Source organism: Saimiri boliviensis, chromosome 1, assembly GCF_048565385.1.
Source record: "Saimiri boliviensis isolate mSaiBol1 chromosome 1, mSaiBol1.pri, whole genome shotgun sequence".
In the NCBI taxonomy this organism is placed as follows: Eukaryota; Metazoa; Chordata; class Mammalia; order Primates; family Cebidae; genus Saimiri; species Saimiri boliviensis.
Window position 1 is genome coordinate 149832031 of NC_133449.1, and position 21893 is coordinate 149853923.

At 52.9% G+C, this 21893-nt stretch overlaps 1 protein-coding gene across 1 annotated transcript; it reads left to right on the plus strand.

The window, feature by feature from the left end:
* The first annotated feature begins 382 nt into the window (after positions 1 to 382).
* On the plus strand, positions 383 to 21426 carry LOC141584662 (serine/threonine-protein kinase PAK 4-like). The gene is given in 12 exon segments (XM_074400086.1): positions 383 to 446; positions 608 to 721; positions 724 to 818; positions 3944 to 4244; positions 4247 to 4377; positions 4586 to 5017; positions 6103 to 6260; positions 6483 to 6506; positions 6508 to 6607; positions 9459 to 9571; positions 11437 to 11530; positions 20527 to 21426. Coding segments are annotated over 12 exon segments (2526 nt in total).
* The last annotated feature ends 467 nt before the right edge of the window (positions 21427 to 21893 follow it).

Below are 21893 nucleotides of genomic sequence, written 5' to 3' on the forward strand. Positions count from 1 at the left end.
GGAGTGTACAGTGGCTCAATCTCAGCTCACTGCAACCTCCACTTCCCAGGTTCAAGCAATTCCCCTGCCTCAGCCTCCCAGATAGCTGGGATTACAGGTGCATCCCATCATGCCCCACTAATTTTTTTATTTTTAGTCGAGATAGGGTTTCACCATGCTGGCCACGCTGGTCTCGAAGTTGGGGTGGTCAGGAAAGGAGTCCTTGCTGCTCTGAGACCTGAAGGAGGGGAGGGGCAGCCCTGTGCAGACACTAGAAAGTGAGCTCCAGGCAGAGGGACTAGTCCCTGCAAAGGCCCTGAGGCATCCAGGGGAGGAGAACAGAGAGGCGACGGGGCCTTGTGGGCCCGTAAGACACAGGCAGGAAGGTTATGAGCAAGGGGACATGGCCCCTCTGGCTGTGTCTGCCATCAAAAGTGCCCTCTGGCTGCGTCTGCCATGCAGATGGGGTAGGGGGTGAGCAGGGAGACAGGAAGGAGGCTGCTGTCTCCTGTGGGTCCCGGCAGAGCATGAGAGTGGAAGGGACAGGTTAGGGGCAGAGGAGGAAGACGTGGGCAGGCTCACTGCTGCCACTCAGCCACCATGATTCTCTCACACAATCCACACTGAGACCCCGAAACCATATTTCAGAAGAGGAAGAAGCGGGTGGCAATCTGTGCACCATCCAACTTTGAGCACTGCGTGCATGTGGGCTTCGATCAGCATGAGCAGGAGCTCACTGGGCTGTGCACCAGTGGCAGAGGCTGATGGAGTCAGCTCGCAAGCCCAAGCACCTCACTGACCCTACCTGCATCACCTCCATCCAGCCCATGGCCCCCAAGGTATGCAGCACCCACCACCACCTCCCCCAGCCCGCCCCCAACCCGAATGGCCTGGCCCTCGCCCCACACTCGACCCTATAACCAACACCTTCTCAATTACATGGAAAAAGAGATGTAATCTCAGCTTCCACCCTGATCCTGGGTCCAAGGCTGGCCCTTCACCAACCTTCCACCCACTGCCTCCAAGTTCTGAGAACCCCATGCCACCCAACCTGAGGCTTCCATGACCCGTCTGACAGTCCCCACACCAGCCTCCAACCTGAGCCTCATACCCTGGGCAGTATGCTCCTGTCCCTGGACCACACCCATCCCACCCTTGAGCCTTTCCAGAGCTCCTGGCAGTGGGGGACAGACCCATTCCCACAGGGTGACAGTCCCCAGTGCTGAGGACTTGGATGGGGGAGCCTGGAGGAGGTAACTGACCCAGACCAGGGGTCCAGGCAAGCATCTGGGAGGAGGGGACATCGTGGCTGAAGAGGAGGAGGAGGAGGAGGCGGAATGGCAGCAGATTCAGGGGACGCTGAGCTTTCATGCAGGAAATCACCCCTGTGGAACACTGCGGACTTTTTGGTTTTGGGTTTTTTCCTGCCATCTAGAGCAAAATGGCAAGGTTGAGATTTGAACTAACGTCTGTTTCCAAGCCCCATGTTCTTAATCCCTCTCCTGCCTCCATGTGAAATTATAAGAGTTGCAGAGCCGGTGTCTGGGTGTGGCTGGCATGAGGCTGGCCTGGCAGGAAACTGTGCTGGACCTCGGGAAGCCAGCCTCAGAGCCTGGACTCTCTTCCACGGTTGGTGGGGACTGGGAAGGGTTGCAGGCCAGGGGGAGCTTGCCAGGTTTGTTTCCAGGGGGTGGAGGCGGGTGTGACTGGACTCGCCTCTCCCGGTGCCCAACGCAGCCTGGCAGGGAGGAGTGCCAAGACCCACAAGTTGGCCATAGACACAAGTACAGCCTCAATTTGGTGACCCATGGAAGGGTCCATGTGGCACACACAGGGCGCTTTTGAATACCTTGACTTCTTTGCCACCACTTAAAACGTGACAGACTTCGCTTTCAACGCTGTTGGATTCTGGTGACAGACCAGCTGGAGCTGAGTGGCAGCTGCCTCCACAGGTGTGGCCCTGGCTCTTGTGGGCCACAGGCCGCACGTGACGCCCTCTGCTCCACGCCCTTCCTGGCTCTGTGGCCACTAGCATGTGTCTCCAAAATCCAAGCCCCTGCCTGGCTCACCAGATGAGAGGCCTGGCTGTGACTATCCCACCAGGAAATAGGGCACCTGAATTCACACACAGTGCCTCGTGGCCAGTGCTGACCTGGGGCCCCATGGGTACTTGTGTTTGCTGCCCTCGGCCAGGACCCAGGTCTCCCAGGGCCCTCTCCATCCCCTGGCTTTTGTTTTGTTTCATTTTAAGACAGAGTTCCGCTCTATCTCCCAGGCTGGACTGCAGTGCCACTGCGATCTCAGCTCACTGCAACCTTCACCTCCCAGGTTCAGGCAATTCTCCTGTCTCGGCCTCCTTCCTGGCTCAGCCTCTGGAGTAACTCCCAAGGGATTACAGGTGCCTACCACCATGGCCAGCTAATTTTTGTATTTTTAGTGGAGACGGGGTTTCATCATGTTGGCCAGGCTGGTCTGGAACTGCTGACCTCAGGTGATCCTCCTGCCTTAGGCCTCCCAAAGTGCTGGGATTACAGGCACCCACCACCATACCCAGCTACTTTTAGTGAAGACATTTTCACCATGTTGGCCAGGATGGTCTTGAACCCTGACCTCAGGTGGTCCTCTCACCTCAGCCCCCCGGAGGTGTTGAGATTATAGGGTTGAGCCATTGTACCCAGCCTCAACCCCCTGTTCTAACAGCAAAGTCTGGCCTTGTGTCCACTTTGCTTTTCTGGGGCCGCTGGGTAGGACCCGGGTTTTGACAGACAGCCATGGCCAGGAGAGACGGGGCAGCAGAAGGCCACGGGTTTTGGGGGATCAGTTTTTCCTGCACATTAGAGGCAGGCGTCCAGCTGCAGATGCCTGGCAGCCTGGGGAAGGTCCCTGTCAGCAGGGCCACTGTTCTCAGCTCACTGTGGCCCCTGCACAACCAGCTCATCAATCCATGGTTTAGCAAAAGTTCACTTAGCCCCTGCTTTGCACCAGATGCTTATAGGTGCTGAGATATAGTGGGAGCCGAAGGAGACAGGAAAAACAATCCCTGCCCCCAGGAGCATGAACTGGGCAGAGCCAGGAGCAGACAGATGCCTGCGTGCTCCATGTCAGCCGCTGTCAGGTGATCTAGGTGGAACACAGGCAGGGCAGGGGCTGGCATTTTAGATGGGTGGCCAGTGGAAGCTTGAGCAAAGACCTGAAAGAGTGGACGGAGAGAGCCACAGGGACCCTGGGAGCTGCTGTTCCAAGCAGAAGGAGCAGCCAGCAGAGGCCTGGAGCAGGGCAGGAGGGGGCGGAGCAGCAAGAACAGCTGTGTGCGTGGAAATAGAGCAAGGGCAGACTGGGCGTGTATGACACAACTCAGACCATGGAGACTGGGGACGGTAGAGACTTGGAATGCACTGGACGCCCTGCCTGGTTTCCACATGGGTTTGTATTTGGCACCCGGCTCCTGGAACCCCATTGACCTCTACTTTGGGGCCAGGCCTTTGTGACTCTCCCTGTCCTCCACCCCTTGTCCTTTATGTGAGCAGAGAGTCTGGTTTGGGGGCTCATGAACACTGGCTCCCACAGGGGAGGAAGTGCCAGCCCAGGCCTGGCCACAGCATCCTGTAATTTGTAGCCTTCGGCCTGATTATGGGGTAAGTCAGCTTCTGCCCTCCTTCCCTTCCACCCCACAGGGCACGACTGTGCCGCCCATCTGGGGAACAGGAGAAAAACAAGGGGTGCCTCTCTGGGGTCCCACCCAGCCCAGGGAGGAAGCAGCCTGGCCGTAGCCATCACTCCTCTGACCCTGCAGCTGCATCACAGCGGGGGAGGGGCCACTGCCCATGCCATCCTTACTCCACAGTATCTCATTGTGTCTCTCTCTTATCTCTGTGTGTCATGCCATCCTGTCCCTGTGTTGGATGCCCATTCTGTGTCCCCCACTTCTTTCTGCGCCCCCACTCACCATTGCTCGGGACCCCAGACCGTCATGTGGGGCAGCAAAGGCACCAAAAATGGGGCCCTCATGCTGCTTCTGGGCGAGTTTGAGAACATGTCGGTGACATGCTCCAACTCTCTTCAGAGAGACAGCCCTCCACCGCCTGCCTGTGCCTGCCAGGAAAATGGAATAATGGAGGAGCTGGCCACCACGGCCAGAGTGGTCCTGGGGAAGGCAGGCAGTCTAGGCTGGATCACCAGTCACAGTGAGGCAGATGGCGACAGTGGTGACAGGCGACAAGTGGGGCCAGAGAAAAGGCCCAAGTCTTCCAGGGAGGGCTCAGGGGACCCCCTTTCTCTGGGCCTGACATCGGCACCCCTCAGCCTGTTGGTCTGGCCAGTGGGGTGAAATTGGCAGCTGGCTGGCCCTTAAACACCTATGAGAGGGCTGACACCAACCACCCATGCCGGGGTGCAAGGGTAACCCATCCCCCACCCCAGGGCCTCCAAGGTCCCCTAACTGTTGCTCTCCCATCGCCACCTTCCAGCTCTGCCAGACCCATTGTGCATCTAATCCTGACCACCAGTGTGTCTGTCTCATCACTGGGCCTCTCCCCTACTTAGGGAGCAGAGCTGGCTCCAGGCACCCTTCACTGACAGTTACCTCTGTTTTCTGTTTCATGTAGAGCCTCAAGACGTGGCCCCTAATGGGCCATCAACAGGTGGCCTGGCCGACCAGCACTTCTCCTCCTCCTCCTGGCCTCCCGCCTGAGCCCGAGGTACCCCCAGCACTGGAGTACTAGACCCCCACGCCTCAGAGCCCCAGCTGGCCCCTCCAGCCCGAGACCCTGCCGCTTCCACCACCCCTGCTCTTCCTGGGCCCCCTGGCACCCGCTTGCCACAGCAGGAGACACAGCACGTATCCCATGAGCATTTCCGGGCTGCCCTGCAGCTGGTGGTGGACCCAGGCGACCCCTGATCCTACATGGACAACTTCAAGATAGGCAAGGGCTCCACGGGCATTATATGCATTGTCACCGTGCGCAACTCAGGCAATCTGGTGGCAATCAAGGAGATGGACCTGTGCAAGCAGCAGGTGCGTGAGCTACTCTTCAGAGAGGTGCAAGAGCTGCTGCCCTGCTGTCCCCCTCTCCCTGCCACCCTCCTGCCCTGCCCTTCCTTTTCTCCTACCGTCCTCCCTCCCTGCTTCCCCCTGCCCCAGCTCTACCTCCTCTCCCTGCTGTGCTCCCACCCTGCCCTCCCTCCTCTCCCTGCACTCCTCTGTGCTGCACCAGGCCCCCCTGCTCCCCTCACTGCTTCCCACCCCCAGGCCATCTCCACCCTGGGTAGGTCCCTGCCTGTCCTCACAGCATCCTCACCCACATCTCTGTCCCTGAGCCTCTGACCCAGGGTTCCTCGGCCCACTGACTACCTACCCAGTGTCTTCCAGGCCCCTCACACCCATTGAGGCCCACCTGGGCTCCAGGGTAGTGTCCTCCAGACCTGCCCTTCCTGGGTTCCCCGTGTCCCACCCCAGTCTGTCAGCCCTGGGCCAGCAACTTCTCCCTATGTCTGCACAGCCCATTGTCTCCCACTCCAGGCCTCGCCCCAGCCTCCACACAACCACCAAGTCCTCAGCACAGCCCACACGACCACCAAGAGGAAGTTTCTCACGTTCAGGGCCACCCCATCCCCATTCCACCTTAGAGACCCTGGCAGTGCCCTGCAGCATCCTGACAAGGGGAAACCTGCACCCATTTGCCCGGTATATGAGGCCCCTGTCGACCTGCCATGCATCACAGCACCCAGGTGCACTGGCGACTCCCCTCCACCCCACCGGGCTCCTCATTTGTCCTCACATGCGTGCCTCTTCTCTCATCCTTGCCCAATACTTGCTTGTCCAGGGTCTCAGCCCTGAGCTCAAATGCTCTTCCCACCTCCCTCCAGCACCAGCCCAGGACTGACCTGAGATGGGCATTGTCCCAGGGGAGCACTCAGAAGGGAAGTGTGGGCTTTAGGCTGCCTCTGAGGGCCATGTGGCTGGGCAGTACTAGGGGAGGGTAGTACACGTGGCCCCATGGGCACAAGCTCAATGTAGAACTACTGCAAGGGGACCCATCTGGGTGTGAGGCAGGCCTGGGCAGCCCTCCTGCCCCTCTCTGCCCCACTCTGGCCACCTTCACCACTAACCCGGGCCCTGCACAGGTGGTGATCATGCAGGACTATGAGCATGAGAATGCGGTGATGTACAACAGCTGCCTGGTCGGGGACAAGCTCTGGGTGGTGATGGAGTTTCTGGAAGGAGGCTCTCTCACCAACGTTGTCACCCACACCAGATACTGCCGGGGCCTCAGACTCCTCCTGTGACATGACCAGATTCCCTCCAGACCACTTGGGGTGAGAACACATCTCCAAACCATCTGTGCAGTGTCCCCCTCTACCCCCTGGGCATGGGGTCATGTCTTCCATTCCTCCAGCTTCAGAGTGGGGTCAAGCTGTCTCAGGTTCCTCCCAGCCCAAGACAGGGCTTCATTCGCCTCTCTCCCTGGGGGGCTGTCCACCCACCTGCTCACCCCCACCCGCAGGATGAATGAGGAGCAGATCTCGGCCATGCCTGGCAGTGCTCCAGGCCCTGTTGGTGCCCCACAACCAGGATGTCATCCACCTGGACATCAAGAGTGACTCGATCCTGCTCACCCATGACAGCAGGGTGAGGGGACAGGTGGTGGGCTATGGTGGGGTCAGGGTTCCCACAGTGGGGCTTCCCCATCTCTCCCCATCCCCTTTGAGGGTAGGTGGGCTCAACCCTCTAGGCGTGTGTCAAGGATGCGGGACTTCGTTCCTGATGCAGCCCAGAGTCGGGTTCCAGCACTTTGGGGGCTCTGTGCAGTGGGAGGACACAGGCTGCTGGGAGGTCACAGGCTGGAGGGGGCTCTGCAGTGAGAGGGCACAAGCTGGAGAGGGCTCTGTGCAGTGGGAGGGCATAGGCCGGTGGGGACTCTGCAGGGGGAGGACACAGGCCCATGGAGGCTCTGTGCAGTGTGAGGACAGGCTGGTGGGGGCTCTTTGCAGTCAGAGGATACAAGCCGGTGGGGTCTCTGCAGGAGAAGGACACAGGCCAGTGAAGGCTCTTTGCAGTGGGAGGACACAGGCTGGTGGGGGCTCTACAGTGGGACAATAGAGGCCGGTGGGGACTGTGCAGGGGTAGGACACAGGCCGGTGGGGGCTCTGCACTGGGAGGACACTGGCCGGTGAAGGCTCTTTGCAGTGGGAGGACACAGGCCGGTGAGGACTCTGCAGGGGGAGGACACAGGCCAGTGGGGGCTCTGCAGGGGGAGGACAAAGGCTGGGGGACACTTAGTGCAGTGGGAGGACACTGTCCGGTGAAGGCTGTTTGCAGTGGGAGGGCACAAGCCGGTGGGGACTCTGCAGGGGGAGGACCCTGGCCGGTGGGGACTCTGCAGGGGGAGGACCCTGGCCGGTGGGGACTCTGCAGGGGGAGGACCCTGGCCGGTGGGGACTCTGCAGGGGGAGGACACAGGCCGGTGGGGGCTCTGCAGTGGGAGGACACAGGCCGGTGGGGGCTCTGCAGGGGGAGGACCCTGGCCGGTGGGGACTCTGCAGGGGGAAGACCCTGGCCGGTGGGGACTCTGCAGGAGGAGGACCCTGGCCGGTGGGGACTCTGCAGTGGGAGGATACATGCCGGTGGGGACTCTGCAGTGGGAGGACACAGGCCAGTGGGGACTCTGCAATGGGAGGACACAGGCTGGTGGGGGCTCTGCAGGGGGAGGACACAGGCCGGTGGGGACTCTGCAGTGGAAGGACACAGGCTGGTGGGGACTCTGCAGGGAGAGGACACAGGCCGGTGGGGACTCTGCAGGGGGAGGGCACAGGCCGGTGGGGACTCTGCAGGGGGAGGGCACAGGCCGGTGGGGACTCTGCAGGGGGAGGACACAGGCCGGTGGGGACTCTGCAGTGGAAGGACACAGGCTGGTGGGGGCTCTGTGCAGTGGGAGGGCACAGGCTGGTCAGGGCTCTTTGCAGTGGGAGGGCACAGGCTGGTGGGGGCTATTCCGTTAGCACTGGATGCTGGGCCCAGGGGCAGGGTTCTGGGCAGACAGCGCAGCCTTCACCACAGGCTTCTCTCTCCACTGAAAAGCCACTGCCTGCCCAGCACCCAGGTTGGGGTATGAACACAGCCCTATCTCTCATTCTTTGGACTTAGATTCTGAACCCCAGGCTGTGGCACTGATAATGCAGGGTGGACATGACTTTCTGTAGGAAAGGGCTGTTGACTCCAATGAAATTTCTGCAGAACTGGATGACTCCATCCCTTCCCCCAAGGAAAATAAAACTGCACCAGTCAGTCTAGGCAGAGGCAGAGAGAGCTCTTTCACTGACAGTGCCTGGAAATCTCAGGATGTCTGCAGATATGTTTTGGGGGCAACATCTGTAGGCCACCTGAAATTGTCCTCCCATGGTTGTGGGGGGGGCGGGTTCTCTGGAGACAAGAAGACCCATAGAGATCCTCAAAATTCGGAAAGTGGGTCAGGTGCAGTGGTTTACACCTGTAATCCCAGCACTTTGTGAGGCCGAGGTGGGTGAATCACGGGGTCAGGAGTTCGAGACCACCCTGACAAACATAGTGAAACCCTGTCTCTAGTAAAAATACAAAAAATTAGCTGGGCATGGTGGCAGTCACCTGTAATCCCAGCTACTTGGGAGGATGAGGCAGACTTGCTTGCACCTGGAAGGTGGAGGCTGCAGTGAGCCAAGATTGCGCCATTGCACTTCAGCTTGGGCTACAGAGCAAGATTCTATCTTAAAAAAAAAAAATCGTAAAGGGGTCTACAGTTCCTAAGAAGGTGTGGGGGGCCTGGTTGTTGTAGAGGTAGGCTGTGGCCCCTCACAGCCCCAGAGCAGGGCTGCCTTCCTCTCCAATCCAACACAAGATGCTCCTGGGCAGCAGGGCCCCAGGGCACAGGCTTTCAGGGCCACCGGTTCCCAGCCCCGCCTGACCTTTGCTGTCTGCGGTACTCAGGCCACTGCCCCCAAGAGCCCTAGAGGCCATCAGGGTGGGAGATGGGGGGATCCTGTGGGAGGTGACTCACCCGGGAGTCCCCACTGGGAGGTGGTGGAGCTCCCCAGTGGTCTGGCTCTAGAGCCCAGCTCTGACCTCTGGGCTGCACATCGTGTCTGAAAATAGAAAGTAAAAGACCGATTTCTGTGACAGTGACAGGGAGCACACGTAAGCCCTGTGGCTTCCAGGTGGGGGCCTGGGACATCTAGCTCCACCTGACGGGGTGGCAAGTGGCCGGAACCCACATCTGTGACATTTCTGGCTTCTTGTTTTGTGTGGCAAGAACCAAATAAGACGGGTTCTTCTCACATCTGGCGGGGTGCATTTTAGAAGTACCACTGGGTGCAAGAGAGGGCTTTGTGTCCGTTCTTTTTCTGAGTGGGTTTTCCCTTCCCTAGGCTAAAGGGCCTGTCACCTGTCTCATTATTTCCCTCAATGGCTCTGTCTTCCTCTGCCCTCCCCTGTCCCGGCTGTCCCACAGGTGGATGCAGACCAGGTTATCCTCTCTCACGGCCCCGTGAAGCTCTTCTCAAAGTACCATGAGAAGCGGAGGCTGGTGTCTGGGCAGGGGCCTGTGGTGGAGAATGCCCGGGGGTAACCTTTTGGTCTTACTCTGTCTGAAGGGAAAGGGCAGGGCTGGAGCCTTCCCTCCCTTAGCTGAGTGGGGACTGTGGTGAGGGATGCTGGGTGCTGGGGTGCATGGGTGATGCTGCGGGCTGAGGGGTGGGAGGAGAGCTCCCGAGTGTGGTCGGTCCTCATGTCTGGTGGTTACCAAAAGCCAGTCTTCTTACCCCTGCATCAGAATCCTTTGGGGAGCATAAAATGCAGATTCCAGGGTCTCTGTGCTGGAGGCTTGATTGACTAGGTCTAGGGTAAAACTCAGGAATCTGTATTTTTAAAAAACCAAAATACCTCTCCCAGTGGTTCTGTAACTAGGTTTGGGAGCCCCTTCTCTAGTCTCTTCCTTGGGGTGCTCAGTCAGCGTGTTAGCCAGTGGTAGTGAAGCAGTTACAGGGAGCTTGTCTTTGGGAGCCTGCAGAATACCAGGCCCCTGTTCTTAAGCAGCTGGGTCATGCTGAGCCTGTCCTCTGTACCAGCAGTGTGCCACACACTGAACAGGACGAGGACCAGGACGAGGCGTGGGGCTTACGAATGAATCGGGGGCTTGTGCCTGAGGAGGCACGAATAACACCATGTGCAATAAAGGAGCGTTTACCAAGTCATATGATTAAAGGCTCATAAGCTCACAGGAGTGTGCCACAGGTATTGGGGGGGCAGTGGGGTATACCTGGGGCAGGAATTGCCTTGGCTTCTTGGAGGGGTACAGTGGAGCCCAGCAGATGGCTAAGGTTTCCCAGGCAGGGGAAGTAGGAGGTTGGAATGGGATAGAGAGAGGAATGAGAACAGGAGGGGTGGTGCCAGGGTGTCTGGAACCTTGCAAGTGAACTTGAGGAGTCTGACCAACCTCTCAGGGCAGTGGAGGGCAGGACAGGCTTTATTGCTGATGGGGCAATCTGATAGAATCAGGATTTGGGGAAAATTCATTTTAAGATTAATCCAAAACCACATCCAATTCAGACTGCGAGTTGGAATTGAGGACAGGAAGATGGAGGCAGATCTTAGAGGAGATAGGCTGAAGCTGGCTTGGCCCTCCCCAGGGTCTCTTCTTCCTTGCTGATTCATGTTCATCTTATAAGATTTTAGCTTCAGCCCTTCTCCCTCTGCTGGACTCCCCAGCCCACTGAGGAGTCTCTTCTGAACTCAGCACTGGCTGGCAGCACTGTTCTCAGAACACTGGTTTTGATGGGCTCTGAATGTGCTGGGCTCCTCGGGACAGTTTTTTTGTTTGTTTGTTTTTGTTTTTTGTTTTTTTGAGAAAGGGTCTCACTCTGTTGCCCAGTCTGGGGTGCAGTGGCGCAATCATAGCTCATGGTAACCTTGACTTCCCGGGCTCAAGTGATCCTCCTGCCCCAGCCTCTTGAGGAGCCTCCTGAGTAGACTACAGGCATATGCCACCATATGTAGCTGACTGTTTTATTTGTAGAGACAGGGTCTCACTATGTTGCCCAGAATGACCTGGAACTCCTGGGCTCGAGCGATTCTCCCACCTCAGCCTCCCAAAGTGCTGGGATTTCAGGTGTGAGCCACTGCACTCAGCTGGGGACAGAGATTTTTATGTGCTTTTGCCCTCTGGACCATGCCTGGCATAGGACCTGGTACCTGTCATGTGCCTGGTGACTGTTGGTGGTTTGCCCAGGAGCTGCCCTCTTTACCTGTGCAGTTGCAGCCTGCTCACCAGCACCTGCAGGATTTGTGCCATCCTTGCTGGGCTCTGCTTGCTGCCCTCCTGCCTGGCTTGATCAGGACTGGGTTGTGTTCCCTTCACTTGTGATGTGATGCATTCAGAAAGGCATCTTCCCCCAGAACTGTCCAGCATTACTTCCCTGAGCTCGCTCCAGACTGGGCTTCCAGAATGTTCTTACCATGGATGAGCTGCGAATGGCCTTCCCCCTACTTGACATGGTGGACATGGAGCGGTGGCCGAAGACCACGGTAATAAGGGACACAAGTTGGACTGTGTCATCTGCACACCTCCAGTGCCCTGCATTGGCTCCGTCACTCACCTTGGAAACCCTCCTGCAGAGCTGTGTTTTGTCTGTGCTTCTGCATGTCTACTGCCTCCTTGGAGGCACATCTGGCTAAGGGTTTTGTTCCCTGGATTTATGAGAATGGTTCAGAGGCTGGGCGTGGTGGCTCACACCTGTAATCTCAATGCTTTGGGAGGCTGAAACTGGAGGACTGGTTGAAGACCAGCCTGGGCAACATAGTGAGATCCTGTCTCTACAAAAAAATAAAATGAATTGGTTGGGTGCAGTGGCTCATGCCTGTAATCCAAGCACTTTGGGAGGCCAAGGTGGGTGACTCTCCTGAGGTCAGGAGTTCCAGATTAGCCTGGCCAGCATGGTGAAACCCTGTCTCTACTAAAAATACAAAAATTAGTTGTATGTAGTGGTAGACGCCTGTAATCCCAAGCTACTCGGGAGGCTGGGGCAGAAGAATTGCTTGAACCCAGGAGGCGGAGGTTGCAGTTAGCCAAGACTATGCCATTGCATTCCAGCCTAGGCAACAGAAAAGGACTCTGTCTCAAAGAAAGAAAGAAAATGAGCCAGGTATGGTGGCACATGCAGATTGTCCCAACTACTCAGGAGGCTGAGGCAGGTGGGTTGCTGAAGCCCAGACATTGGAGGCAGCAGTGAGCTGTGATCACATCACTGCACTCCAGCCTTGGCCACTGAGTGAGACTTTCTCAAAAAAAAACAAACAAACAAACAGGAAAGAAAGAAAAAGAAAATAGCCCGGATAAGCAACAGGCTTTACACCCTGTGCTCTCTGCATTGTTTGTAATTAGCTGGGAACCCCTTTCAGAGCCCCAGCCTCCCTTCCGACAAGCAGTTCCAGACTTGCTGGCTGGCCTTCCCAGTGCTGCCCAGGAGAGCCGCTGGCAGTTGTGAGGTCAGCTATCCAGACAGGGTTTCGCCATGTTGACCAGGATGGTCTCGATCTCTTGACCTCGTGATCCACCCGCCTTCACCTCCCAAAGTGCTGGGATTACAGGCATGAGCCACCGCACCCGGCCATCATTACATTTCTTAAACACAAAGACTAAATATTAAAAGTAGCCAAGTCACCTCTCTTTCATACACACATACATCTCTGAAAGGAATAATTCGCCTGACAGACAACATGTCAACAAAAATTTAAAAACCTAGTGCAACTTACAATGATTGGCATCATCTTTGGTGCACTGAAATCAAATAGCTATGCACTAAATTCTGAATGCAGAGAACATGCCCACTAAAATCAAAACTGAGCAATTTTTCCTTCCATGTTATGAGGTTGGTGCAAAAGTAATTCCAGTTTTTGCCATTGAAAGTAATGGAAGTAGAACGCAGTGACTCGTGCCTGTAATCTCAGCACTTAGGAGGCCAAAACAGGTGGATCACTTGAGAGGTTAAGGGTTTCAGACCACCCTGGCCAACATGCTGAGACTCTGTCTTAACTAAAAATGCAAAAATGAGCCAGGCATGGTGGCAGGTGCCTGTAATCCCAGCTACTTGGCAGACTGAGACAGGAGACTTGCTTAAAACCGGGAGGTGGAGGTTGCCATGAGCTGAGATCACTCCACCCTGGTAACAGAGCAAGACTCCACCTCAAAAATAAAAATAAAAATAAAAAAACTAGGTAATTTCAAAAACCTCAATTATGTTTGCACCAAACAACATAATAAGTCAGTTTCCCTCCCACTATTAACAATTGGAAACTAAACAAATGTACAAAATAAGCATTTCCTGTAATTGGACAACAGATAGTACAGGGCTGTGATCCATGTGAGAAGAGAATAAATTACATGTGTCCTGAGACTATCCAGCTTTCGACCTGGAGATATTTTCAGCATCACTGTAAAGGAGAAGGAAACCAAACAGAACACAGTGTTCTCAGTAAATTGAGGGATCAGAGCTCATGGAGGCTTAGGTAGCTACATTTTGGGGGACAGAGAACTGGAGAGGCAAGGGGCATACAGATAAAAAGCTAGCAATTTTTCATAAAGATTTCTTTAAGTTCCTAGCTGACAACTAAGATGTGCATAAAAAGACCACAATCTCATGCAGCTAGGAGGAGAGCAGTTAGTGGAGAGGTGTTAAGTCCAACAATTTCTGGATGTAAGAAAGAACTGGAACATAGGCAAGTTCTGAGGATCCTGAGTGAGAAGACTCATTGAATGCCTGAGGAGTATGAGGAGTACAAGAAAGCACACAGATGGATGGCAACTTCCTGGCAGCAGGAAGAAACTAGCTCTAGAATAACAGCTGCTGCAAGACTTCACCTAAGTTCCCTATAGATTCTCGGTATCAGCCCTTTGATAGGTGCATGGTTTGCAAATATTTTCTCCCATTTTGTAGGTTGTTTGTTGACTTTGTTAGTTCCTTTCGCTTTGCAGATGCGCTTTAGTTTTTAATTAGGTCCCATCTGTCAATATGTTTTTCTTATCATTGCTTTGGGCATCTTTGTCATGAAATCTTTGCAGGACCTATGTCCACAATGGTATCTTCTAGGTTTGCTTCACTAGTTTTTATAGCCACAAGAACACTGTGGGTTTTAGGTTTAAGCCTTGAATCCATCTTAAGTTGATTTTTGCATATGGTAAAAGGAAGGGGTCTAGTTTCAATCTTCTTTTTTTTTTTTTTTGAGACGGAGTTTCACTCATTACCCAGGCTTGAGTGCAATGGCGCGATCTCGGCTCACTGCAACCTCTGCTTCCTGGGTTCAGGCAATTCTCCTGCCTCAGCCACCTGAGTAGCTCGGATTACAGGCATGTACCTCCATTCCCAGCTACTTTTTTATATTTTTAGTAGAGACAGGGTTTCACATGTTGACCAGGATGGTCTCGATCTCTTGACCTTGTGATCCACCCGCCTCGGCCTCCCAAAGTGCTGGGATTACAGACTTGAGCCACTGTGCCCGGCCTCAGTTTCAATCTTCTGCATTGGATAACCAGTTATCCCAGCAACATTGATTGAAAAGGGAATCCTTCAACTCTGAAAAGCTGTTTGGAGATTACTCAAAGAACTTAGAGCAGAAATACCATTTTATCCAGCAAACCACTGGGTATATTCCCAAAGGAATATGAACCTTTCTGCCATAAAGTCCCATGCATCCATATGTCCACCACAAAACTATTCACAATAGTAAAGACATGGAATCAACCTAAGTACCAGCAATGGTAGACTGGAAAAAAAGGAATGAGATCATGTCTTCTGTAGCAACATGAATAGAGCTGGAGGCCATTATCCTAAGCAATCTAAGGCAGGACAGAAAATGAAATACTACATGTTCTCACATAAGTGGCAGCTAAACACTGAGTACACATAGACAGAAAGAAGAGAGCAACAAACACCAGGGCCTACTTGAGGGTGAAGTGTGGGAGGAGGCTGAGGATCAAAAAACTAGCTATCAGATACTATGCTCATTAATGTGTGGTGAAACAATCTGTAAAATAAACCCCTGCAAGACTCAACTTACCTATATAATGAACCTGCACATGTACCCCTGAACCAAAAGTTTCACAAAAATAGTAAAGAAAAATACCAAGAATTTTCAAATCAGAAAAATTTTCAGTACATTTAAAGTTGATGGCTGGGCAAAGTGGCTCTTGCCTATAATGGCAGCATTTTGGGAATCCAACTGGGTTAACCCTCTGAAGTTAGGAGTTCAAGACCAGCCTGAACAACATGGTGAAAGCCCACTTATATATGTATTAAAAAAAATCTGCTTCATTTTTAATGAAAAAAATGTTCTGCATTTACTTTTTTTCAAAGCAATGACTATGTGATATAGGCTCACAAAAAGAATAACACAATCACTGCCTTAGGAAATCAAGTAAGGTTTTATTCTGTTACAGGATCTTTAGCAAACAGATTATATTCACACATATGCTGACAATCTTTCAAATTTCTAAAATTCAGATCAGACAAAAACCCAACATATAAACAAAGGGAAAAGAAATCAAGGTTGGCTTCAAAAACACACACAAAAGAAATCAATACTATTAGAGGATAACATTGTCTCATTCAGCAATGGATTATATTTTCAATTAGGATATTCTGTATGAAAGTAAGAGAAAGCTATTTTCCTAATGCAATAGGTCCGAATGTAAATGGCTGTTTTGTCTGAAAAAAATTTCTCAAAAACATGCATTATCCAGCCAAAAAACTGGAATCCAAGTTATGACTTCAAGAATAGGCTCAGAAGCCGGGCGCAGTGGCTCACGCCTGTAATCCCAACACTTTGGGAGGCTAAGGAGGGTGGATCACGAGGTCAAGAGATCGAGACCATCTTGGTCAACATGGTGAAACCCCGTCTCTACTAAAAATACAAAAAATTAGCTGGGCATGGTGGTGCATGCCTGTAATCCCAGCTACTCAGGAGGCCGAGGCAGGAGAATTGTCTGAACCCAGGAGGCGGAGGTTGCAGTGAGCCAAGATCGTGCCATTGCACTCCAGCCTGGGTAACAAGAGCGAAACTCCGTCTCAAAAAAAAGAAGAAGAAAAAAATAAAAGAATACGCTCAGAAAACCAGAGAAGGGAAAGGCATTTGAGAGAATAACCCCTGCTTTCTCTGCTGGCTTTCCGCTTAAATGTTAGCTAATTTCCAAGTAGCATTAACCGACCATGCCAAAAGGAAGTGACATCTTAGAGATCTTCAGAGTATCACAGGCATAGAAGGAAATGGAAACCCTGGAAAAGTGATGGCACCATTCTTCTCCATTTTCCCTTAAAGATATTCATTCACTTGTCTTGAAACTGCACATGGTGAACGTTGTGTGTGTAAGACAGAGAGAGACAGAGGGGGAGAGAGAGAGAGAAGGAAAGAAAAAGGTAAATGAGAAAGGAAGGAGGAAAATAGGATGGAGGGAAGGAAGAAAATGAAAGAAAAACAGAAAGCCCCCCCCCAAAAAGAGGAAAGGAATGAAAGAAAGAAAGGGAACATGAAACAAACAAACAAACAAACAAACAAACAAAGAGAAAGAAACAAAGAAATGAAGAAAGAAAAAGAAGGAAGAAATGACAGAAGGGAGGGAAGGAGGGAGGCAGGGAAAGGAAGGAAGGAAAAGGAAGAAAGGAAGAATCCAAGCAGCTCATAGGAGGCTTGGATTCACCCTAAAAAGAGAAGGAGAATTCTTGGGAAATTGTATTCTATAAGCTCCCTGGGAAGAGGGGCACTGATATGCACCCCAGGATTTCCATTGAAGACTTTGAAATACTACATGCATTAAGGACAAACGAAAAGTCTTTGAAGAATCAAGTTCAGTCTTAAATGATCTGAATAACTGATTGGCCAAAAATGATCTTTATATACTCCAAATGCCTGCTGGATGAAAAGTTAAATTGCCTGAACCCGGGAGGCAGAGGTTGCAGTGAGCCAAGATCTCCCCATTGCACTCCAGCCTGGGTAACAAGAGGAAAACTCTGTCTCAAAAAAAAAAAAAAAGAAGAAGGGGGGTTGTATGTTTGCTCACACTGGATGTGGAGCAGAGTTCAGGAGTCTGGGAGAAGGAAACTTAAGCCAAGTTTGCTTAACAACTGTTTTCTTCTGAACCCTGAAGACAAATTTATTTACGAAGAACAATAGGAATGGAGAGTCTGTGAATCCCTGGTATCTAAAAGACGCCATGTCTAAAATAGGTCATAATGGTAAGGGTATTTCTTTACAGCAAGCTCTTCTTACATAGCCTGTTGGCAGAAAACTCTAGAACCATAAGTTCTCTCGGCACAATTTCTGAAGGTGAAGCATTGTCATAGGAGGAGTGTAGCTACATCACTGTCAGAACACAAAGCATTAGGGACTTTTCTTAATTGTAGCTAATCATCAGGACTCACTGCCCACCCTGTCTTTCTCTCCCACTTCTGTGCCCTATAGATTTTTGCCAGTTGGCATTTCCTGAATGGTGATCTTTATGTTTACCTGGTAAACATAGGTGGAGCGTTTGGCCAAGTTCTGTAATTAGTTTTATCAAATTATTGCACTTAAAAGAGAAACTGATAAAAGCCCATGATGTGTAGACAGTGGCTGAGAGGTATAGCGGGGCCTCTGATGCTTGTCACTGGCCTGTGCAGTGGGGACGGTATTGAGGAACTGAGTCCTGTAGTGGTCGGGTCTATGGTGACTCTGGATTGTGTGAGAATGGAGTTGTTGAACACCCAGTGGTGTTGAAGAGTTGGCTGCTGTTCAGCAAACGTCTTATATGTGGTGTGAAAACAAAGACATCACAGCAGCCTTGGCTGGTGGGAGACTGTGGGTCTTTGGGGAATGGAGACTATTCTGCACACAGGTGGCTGCACTGTGAATTGTCCTGTCATTCCAGGTCTCACCGGCAGAGGGAGCTGAGAACTCAAAGGAAAGAAGTCCTGAGGAGCGTCTCCCCTCCCCACCTGCTGCAATAAAGTGACTCCTGAACACGCACACACGTGCACACTGACAGTGATGTAGCTACACTCCTCCTACGACAATGCTTCACCTTCAGAGATCGTGCAGAGAGAATTTCTGCTTCTAGAGCTTTCTGCCAACAGGCTATGTAAGTGCCCTGAGGATTCACGGCTTACTTTTAGCCCCAGATCTTGAATATGCAGCAGTCACCTGTTTCGTCCACTAGCCTAGGCTTCCTGGTCATCCGTCCCTCCCATCTGCCTGCATGCACGCATTTGTAAGTCAGAGCTACCCCGCCTGCCTGGACCAATAACTGTATACTCTTCCCTACCCAGAAGTTTTTTGTTTGTTTGTTTGTTTGTTTGTTTTCAGACTAAGTTTTACTCTTGTTACCCAGCTGAAATTCAGTGGCAGGATCTCTACTCATTGCAACCCCCTGCCTCCTGAGTTCAAGAGATTCTCTTGCCTCTGCCTCCCGAGTAGCTGGGATTACTGGCGTGTGCCACCACTCACAGCTAATTTTTGTATTTTTAGTAGAGATGGGGTTTCACCATGATGGCCAGGCTGGTCTCAAGTTCGACTTCAGGTGATCCACCCACCTCGGCCTACGCTAAGTGCTGTTATTACTGGAGTGAGCCACCGCGCCTGGCCCTATGAGCTTTTCATAGCAAGTCCTCTTATTCTGACTTTTTCTTTTCCACAAATGCTGTTTCAGGATCCCAAAGCCAAACATCTGAAACCTAAATACAAACCCTCCTGAAAATCCAATGTCCACGAGTTCAGAATAAATTATTTGGACTTACTTATTCTAAGCATAAATTGAAAATAAAAATGAGACTTTTTATCGATTAACTTTAAAGAAAAAAGAGAAAATCGCTCTTCTTCTTAAAACATTTAATCTGGATAGCTTTTATATGTAAATTGTTTCTGATTTTTGTCTTTTAAATATCTATGAAATCTATTTCTGCTCTAATTTTTGTTTATTATGATTTTTTATTTCTCTCTCTGTGTCTGTTACTCTCTCTTTTGAAACAGAGTTTCACTCTTGTCACCCAAGATGGAGTGCAGTGGTGCAATCTTGACTCACTGCAACCTTCGCTTCCCGGGTTCAAGGGATGCTTCAGCCTCAGTCTCCCCAGTAGCTACAATTAGAGGTATCCGCCACCACACCCGGCTAATTTTTATATTTTTAGTAGAGAATGGCTTTGACCAAGTTGGCCAGGCTGTTCCCAAACTGGTAACGTCGGGTGATTCAACGACCTTGGCCTCCCAAAGTGCTGAGATTACAAGCTGGAATCGAACTTCTATGAAAAACGTCCAGTTCTAGCCTTAAAATAATTTCACATCAAATGGCTTTAAATTATTTTTCCAAAGCTCTGATGCCCAAATGGAAAAATAATTTTCCTTTTTTAGCAAAAGGCAGCTGTTGAAGAGGCAGAATCTGAAAATTCTAGAAGCTCATGAGCTCTCATATGTGCGAAAATGTTGCATTTCTCTGAACACACGCAGAGCAGAAATCTACCCATTCTTTCTAGGAAGGTCATCTCAACTCTGTCTCAGAAATTACTGTGGGTCACCTTAGAATGTTATTATCACCACTAAACAGGCTTCCTGGCCATACACCAAGCGCTAGGCTGCTATTCCCTGAGCCCAAGAAAGTCTCGTTTTTGCAGAAAACTAGCTCAGGGCCTGAGAATGGTTGGAGCCCCAATCTCGGTAAACTGAGACTGTCTGGGAAGAGGGAGCCCACGTTTGCCTGGGCACCAGACCCATGCAGTTGCTTGGAGCTCAGGCACTAGGCCCCAGCCTGACGGCAGAGACCTCTCTGCTTACCCCTTGCACAGCCCAGGGCCCCCAGACCCGCAGTGGGTGGCAGCGAGGAGCATGCGATCCCAAGATCCCAAGAAGGCGAGGAGTCTACTGAGGCCAGAGATGGAGAGAACCCTGCCTCCCACCTACCCAAATCACCACGTCTCCGGCTTCCCCAAGAGACCTGGTTACTGCCAGGAGCTCCCACCTGGGCTGCGGTGGGGTTCCGGATCCCTGCCTTCTCTCCCCACCAGCCGAGAGACTGTGGGCAGGAACGCGGAGCCTGGTGGCCACTGTCCTGCCTTTGCCAGAACCCCTCATTTCCCAGCAGAACAAAAGCGTCCCCTCACCCAACCCTGCCATCTTAACTATTATTATAATAATGTGAATACTCCTCACCCCACCCTGCCATCTTTATTATTATGATAATGTAAATTCTACTCACCCTACCCTGCAGTCTTAACTACTCTGACATCTGAACCCCACCCGCCATTGTAACTGAACTTATGGTAGAGTACATTTGTTGCCCCTAGCCTCACAACCCTTACAGAACTTAACCTGTACATCACCCCTGTCTCTGGCCCAAAAGACTTGCCCCAACCTAGAAAACCAACTCATACCCCTCCGCCCTTTTCTGCATTAGCCCACCTGTACCGACGTGAATACACAGCCATGTTGCTCACACAAAGCCTGTTTTTGGGGGTCTCATCATTCAAAGAGCGCATTGTTAAAAGCCACTGGTGCCTGGGTGATAGACGGTTGGTTCCCAGTTTCCAGACAGCACTGTGCCGGGACACCCGAGTGAGCCGCAGCCCTTCCCTAACACCATCCCCCAAGGCAGGCGGCCACAAGCCAGCTGCTCCACCGAGAGCAAGTTGGCCGGGGCGGGCGGCCCCCAGCCCGACGGGTGGGTGTCCGATGCTGGAGCCTACAGGTACGGGAGGCATTGCCTCCTGATAACCCGCCCACTCCGAACACGGGGACCCGCGACAGCCAGGGCGTTGCGGCACCCTGGAGAAGGGCAAGGACTGATTGAAGAGGAGCCGAGAGAGCGCACGGGGCAGCGAGCGGCGTCACTTACCTCGAGCTGGGTCCCGTTTGCAGCCAAGTCGCCTCTGCACCGCGCCGGATGCTATCACCGAGGCCCGCAGGGAGAGAGCAGGCAGATCGGGACAGCACCCTCAACTCCAAGCGCGATCTGGGTGCGTGACTCTTTGGGGAGATGTGACCCTCAACCCCTGTACCTCACCCTCCTCGACCCCACCCACTCTCACCGCTCTGTGAGATCCGCCCGTTGTGCGGCTGCCTCGCCCCGCCCAGGAGCCCAGTGGCCGAGGCCGGACAGAGTTTCGCGCGCTAGAAACTCCCTTCAGTCCCCTCGCCACCTCTCCGAGGGGCCCCGGGAGCCTGGATGCCCTGCGCAGCCCCATTCCCGCTCTGCCCACGCCCGAGTTCAGGAGCAGGGCTTCTCGGCTCGCTTCGGCCTCCTGCGTCCTGGCTCCGCCGAGGGTCGGGGAGGCCCCAACGCCACCATTCGCGTCTCCGATGACTCCTCGGTTTCCAGCTGCACAACCTGGGGAGCGCCTCGGTGCACACGCACTCACACTCGCGCGCGCCTGCACGCACACACGCACATGCACCGCACACACAGGTAGACACGCTAGGGGGCGAGCAGGAGCTTGGCAAACGGTGCTCCTTCCTTTCCTTCCCAAGGAAGCTGCCCAAGATAACTCCAGCAAACTGATGCTCCTTGGCACAGGACAACTCACCCGAGCGCCTGCAGCCTTCACTATTCCATCCCAGGTGCCCACAACCCAGGGCCACGATCACACCTAAGTACAGAAGAAAAGCAGGGCATCAGGGTGAACAGCCAGCGCTGAAACAGTGGAGAGAGGGAAGGATTCAATACGACTGCCCCTGGCGACATCCAGGGAGGCACGGGCAGGCTCTGGGCACCAGCCATCCACCACGGATCTCTCTCCTCCGGGACCTGAGAACGTGGCGTGACACCCACTTCTTCCAAGGTCATAAGATGGATCCGATATGAGGGAAAGGGTGGTTGGGCACAGGTGTGAGCTACAAATTCGCAGACTGTCCACAGCCTGCCATGCGCTGACCTCTG